At 35.6% G+C, this 5,531-nt stretch overlaps 1 protein-coding gene across 1 annotated transcript; it reads left to right on the forward strand.

The window, feature by feature from the left end:
- Positions 1-1,865: 1,865 nt before the first annotated feature.
- Positions 1,866-5,218, forward strand: LOC131075350 (actin-depolymerizing factor 7). Its single transcript, XM_058012167.2, has 3 exons — positions 1,866-2,124; positions 4,331-4,596; positions 4,704-5,218. Exons 1-3 carry the CDS (start codon positions 2,122-2,124, stop codon positions 4,852-4,854), a joined length of 420 nt encoding a protein of 139 aa, XP_057868150.1. The 5' UTR covers positions 1,866-2,121; the 3' UTR covers positions 4,855-5,218.
- Positions 5,219-5,531: the final 313 nt, after the last annotated feature.

Here is a 5,531-nt window from a genome sequence, read left to right on the forward strand (position 1 = left end):
AGAGTGTTCTCTAATATAACATCTTAGTATGCAATTCAAATGTACAATTAAGTTATTTTATAATGGCTAAATAGATGGAAATATTTGGGTCCAAATAAGAAATTAAAAAATTAAAAATCTTCACAAATTGTGAAACTAACTTCATAATATAAATAAGGGTTATGCATGGATAAAGTGGGGATTGTGTCTAAACCCTAGGAATAAGTACACATGGAGACAAGTTAGGACAAGGTTATTTGTCAACTTCCATGTGAGGTAAACTGTTTCCTACACTAGTTATTACACTAGACAAATGGATCAAAGTGAGTCCAAAGTGAAGGGGAAAAGTACAATTATGCAATTTTCATTAAAAAGAAGGATATTTTGGACTTTTTAGCTACACGAGAGTAGAAGGATGATTGAGCAAACAAACACACTTACCACATCCAATCAACCATTACATAGTATCAACCATTACATAGTAGGAGGTTCAATTCCATTGTGGCATCACCCCATTAGCATAAGGATCATGGTAGGTTGGATTACATGTTGTCATGCACAAAGCCATCTAGATGCTATGTAAGTATTTATTTATTTGATTGTATAGCTTTGAGCATATTTCATGATAATGGTTCAAATGAAGAGATTTCATGGTTATAAATGGTCACTTAGCATTCACTCCACTTAAATGATGCCCAAGAAGTGAACATCCAAAAAAATTTGTTTGATGGATTTCTTGGATGTATTTACTAAATGTTGGATAAGGCTCCAAGATGAATGCTTTTTGTTGGCCCTTTAGCTCTATTTACTTAGTTAGTTTAAGGATGTAATGTTTTTAGTGGTCATAATGTTAAACTATCTCAACTTTCTCCACATCACTTATTTTCTCAAATTTAACCTAATATGCATGACTTTAGGACATGAATCCATCCACCTTTAACGAAACCGTTATACACTTTTTATACTAATAACTTGTAGAATAATCTAATAAAAAAATTCATAATTTAACTTAAAAACATTATTTGGGCAATTTTTTGTCCTTTAGGCAATGTTTCTATTAATAGGGACTTTTTAATAGATATTGTCGAGAAAATTAGAAGCTTTTAACAAATGTATGGTTTCATGAATTTTATTAGAGTAGGTAATGACAAAATTTTTAGTTGATGGTGATGGTCATACAATATTTATTTGAAAACTATCCCAATGTTATAAATATAAAAATAATATATTTCTCTCAAAAGATATACCTAAAGACCACATAATATCTTCTAATGAGTGACCTCAATAAAAATCTAAGAAAAGAGAAAAATTTCCAATCTTTTCTCAAAACATGATCTAAATCTAGAGAAGCTTGAATGGGTGGCATAGTTGGATAAGGGCTTTTGGTTCTTCCCATATAGGTTTGAGGTTGATTCTCTCAACCTAGGCTTACCCAATGATGGTGGCTTGCGCATTCTTGCTATCATCCTCAAGAGGATTGGTCTCGCCTTAAGATAGACTTAAGTCGTCCTTGCAGGCTCTTGCTATCATCCCCAAAGAGATTAATCTTGCCTTAAGAGAGGCTTAAGTCGGTCATAATCATGGGGACACACTTGGGTCAAAAATCTAAATCTAAAAGCTAAAAAAGTAAAAACCCTTGAAGATAAAATTCTGATTTTTCAATAGGCATGGGACCTCTTGCCCCCCTCCATGGGACCGTTTCCTTAGAGGAGGTGAAGGCTTTTGGGAGAGAAAAGTTCAATTTGGGACTTGTCTAGCGACCTTGTCAAATAAGCGAAGTTTGAAAAGTTAAGCCGGCCACATGAGAGAGGACATAATGAGAGGGATGAGCATTAGCACAATGATACATACATAAGATGATATGATATGATGTATGCATGTGAGAGGCGTAACGTGTGGATGTATCTTCTCTCATGCTGATTTTTTAGAGCGGTTGGTGTCTTAAATTGGAGTGAAACCCTCATATCGGGAGATGTGTTTGTGAGTGTCCCTTCACGTCTGCTTGGCTACAAAGAAGAAAGAAAGAAGGTGAAAAGATCGGTTCGTGTTGTATTTAGCGTCTTAAGCGGTGGTTGTGCTGTTCAGATCTGTACATTGCATACCTGCGGATTTCTGCCTGGAATTCGCTTCATATCGGCAGAAATGGTCAGTACTCAACCTCAAAATCTCTGTTTTTTATTTCTGTTTTTGGGCCGAGTTAGGGTTAGATCGTTCGGATGAGGGTTTAGATCCAGCCCAGCAAATGTTAAATGTATCGTGAATGAAAATCGTGGGTAGATCTTTGTAAGGGGTGGTTTATGCCGTTGAATACCTGTTTTGGTCGGTTTTTCTGTTTTTCGAGCAGACAGGCGGATAATTCTGCTTGTTTTCCGTTTCCTGGAATGTCCGTTGTTTTCTAGGTTTCCAAGGTCCGATTACGCTTTTAACGAGTTTTATACGTGGGTAATTCGGCTTGTTTTGTGTTTCCTGGAATGGCCGTGGATTTTCAGGTTTTGAAGGCTCGATTGCGCTTTGGCGAGCTCATCGATTTTTCTGTTGTTGAATTGGTTGCTTGCCGTAGGATTTGAGTGTTTTTTGGATTTTATAGGGTTTGATTTGTCGGTAGATGTTTAAATCTTAGATCTGAGTGAAGCATCACATGGCCTTTTTTAAAGGCTATGATCTGCGGTTGATAGATTAGGTTATTATGTGTGTAGTCTATTCGAATTCTGGGATTTGCATTTTGTTTGAAATTCGCCTTTAAAGTTCTAGTTGAGAATGAGTGTATTTGGTACGGATGCTGATTAATGTTCTGATTATGTGTTTGTGCTCGATTTTTTTCTGGATCTGTAAGGAATCTGTTGCAGCCGTTTAGTTACAGACAAAATTCAATCTGCTAGATTTGATAAGGTGAATTTTGTATATAGGGATAATTAAACGTCTGTTGTTAGTCGTGGCTAGGGTTTTGTCAATTTGTTAGTGCTGGTTTATAGCTTCAAGGGCTTTGTTGTTTCTGCAATTGGTTTTGTGTATATGTTTATTTGATGCCTGATTATAGTTTGTGGATATGTTTATTTCCTTTGCTTCTTCTTATGACTGTTCTTTGCATTGCCAATGGTAGAAGTCAATGTTGATTGGTCTTTTCCGGAACATTTTACATATTTACTCTTGCGATGAGTTAGTATTCATAAGATGCCCTAGGCAAATCATGTTACTGTGATAGCTGATGGCTTTCCATGCTGATTGATGAAAGCCGGGCGTGTTTTCTGAGCACCCTTTTATCTATATCTTTTCTACTAGCAATGCTTGCGTTGTCTTTTAGTTTGATGATATAACTGATTGTATTTATTGATTTGATATTTATTGATCTACCAACTGTTATACTAGTCAGTATCTTTGTCTATTTATTTAGATATCTTCTTCTGATTCGTATTTAAATTGAGTAGCTTCGTTTTTTGTAATGTTCGATGCTCATTTCTATGGTTTTTTATGTTAGTGTATACACACACACACATACTTATAAAGGACCTTGATATTTTATTTATCTTTTGGGATTGCTATTTCTCTACTGTATGTAAGTAGAAGCTGATGATAAATATGAAACTTATATGATTATAGATTTTAATGGTCGTTTGTTTGATAAAAGTACTTAAAAAACCAAGGTTAACCAAATTGTGCATTGTGCTGTTTATGATTTTTCTGATTTTAGATAATTCTGCATCCTGATGAGATAGTTGAGTGTGAAGTAAGCCATATATATTTAATTCCTGAATTCTATCATAAATAGGGAATAAATGTCTCTTAGATGCCTTTTAAATCTGCAGCACACTTGTATTATGGGAATCTTGATTTAAATGATGGATTTAGTTATGCACTGATATGTTGCTTTGCCTGGTTTACAAAGTTATCTGTATAGATTAAAAAATACCAATAGCTCACAATGAAGGTCTGTGTGGTTTTGAAGGCCTAAACCCAGACAGGGGAGGGGGGCTGCCCCTCGGCCCAGCTGGCAGTTGCCACCCTAAGATCCCTGCTCTGGATTTAGATTGCAAAAAATAAAATTTGTTTCGGGGCTTATTGATTAAATTTGTAAAATATTATTACAGATGTAATTTATAATTGTATGACACTGATGTGAATTGAATTCTTTTTTGATCTATAAATGATATACGATTTTTGCAAGTCAGTGTTTTTGAATTTTTTGGCTTTCTGAGTTCATGTGGAGTCCGAGTTTTTGAACTATGGTTACTCCAATCAATAAAACTAGTAGCAAAATGCCTTTTTTCTAAAATATTATTGTGATTAGCATCGTTTTCAATTGGATCCTGTTTTAGTAAGAAGCTGTCGATGGCATGTTTGTTCATGATCTCAGGCCAATGCATCATCTGGAATTGCTGTGGATAATGATTGCAAGCTCAAGTTTCTGGAGCTGAAGAGCAAGAGAACTCATCGTTTTATCACATTCAAGATTGATGACAAGCTAAACATGATTACAGTGGACAAGCTCGGTAACCCTGGTCAGACTTATGATGATTTTACTGCAGCTCTTCCTGAGACAGAGTGCAGATATGCAGTTTATGATTTTGACTTCGTAACTGAGGAAAATTGCCAGAAGAGCAAAATATTTTTTATTGCATGGTAAGTGACTGTTTGTGACAAAATGCATGTACTTAGCTAATTTATATAGTGCAGGTGACAGTTTTGAGTGTTGTCTGCTAAACTATGCTTGCCTTTGGTTTTGGCAGGTCTCCTGATACTTCTAAGGTCCGTAACAAGATGCTTTATGCAAGCTCAAAGGATAGGTTCAGGAGGGAACTTGACGGGGTCCAATGTGAAGTCCAAGCAACAGATGCCTCTGAGATCGGGATTGAGAACATTAGGGACAAAGCACGCTAAGCTACTTAGGGTTGAATTGTATGCAATTTAGGCAGAGTGCGTATCAGAAGTTTATAGTTACTACCTGGGGATCGGATTGATTCTTGATGTTGTAATGTGATGTTTTATTTCTTGTTTTGAGTTGGACACCATTTATCTTAAATAGTGACAGCAGGTTGCTGGTAGGACAATGACAATATATATATGTGACTATTTTGTAATTTCATTTATCCCTTGTGACTTTCTAGATGGGGATTAATTGGGTTGTTTTTTGGTAGTGTTTGCCTATGGCCAAGAAGTCCACTGCCTCTACAGTGCTTCTCTGAAGGGGTAGATAACAAAGCCTGTCATGTTTATATTAATCGAATTAAGTACCATTGTGTTATATCTGAAGTTCAGAGTATTTTTTAGCTTGAGGGCCAATCTGTTTGATTATGTGCTTCAGTTTATGTCATTTTGAATTTTATGTATGTTGTCGCATTTAAAATAGTTTCTCGCTCCTCCATATTGTTGAATCTTGTTTAGTAATTTAAATAAAAATTATATTGATGCTGGTGCAAGTCTTTATTTGATTTTTTGCTTATGCGAACCATTACTGCTGACTCTTTGCATGACTTGTTTCCTTAGTACCTGCTTATTGCATTAGTCTCCAGCTTTGATGAAATCAATGCTTAGGGTGATACACTTTCCTTAGGTCT

This window comes from Cryptomeria japonica, chromosome 2, assembly GCF_030272615.1.
Source record: "Cryptomeria japonica chromosome 2, Sugi_1.0, whole genome shotgun sequence".
NCBI lineage: Eukaryota > Viridiplantae > Streptophyta > Pinopsida > Cupressales > Cupressaceae > Cryptomeria > Cryptomeria japonica.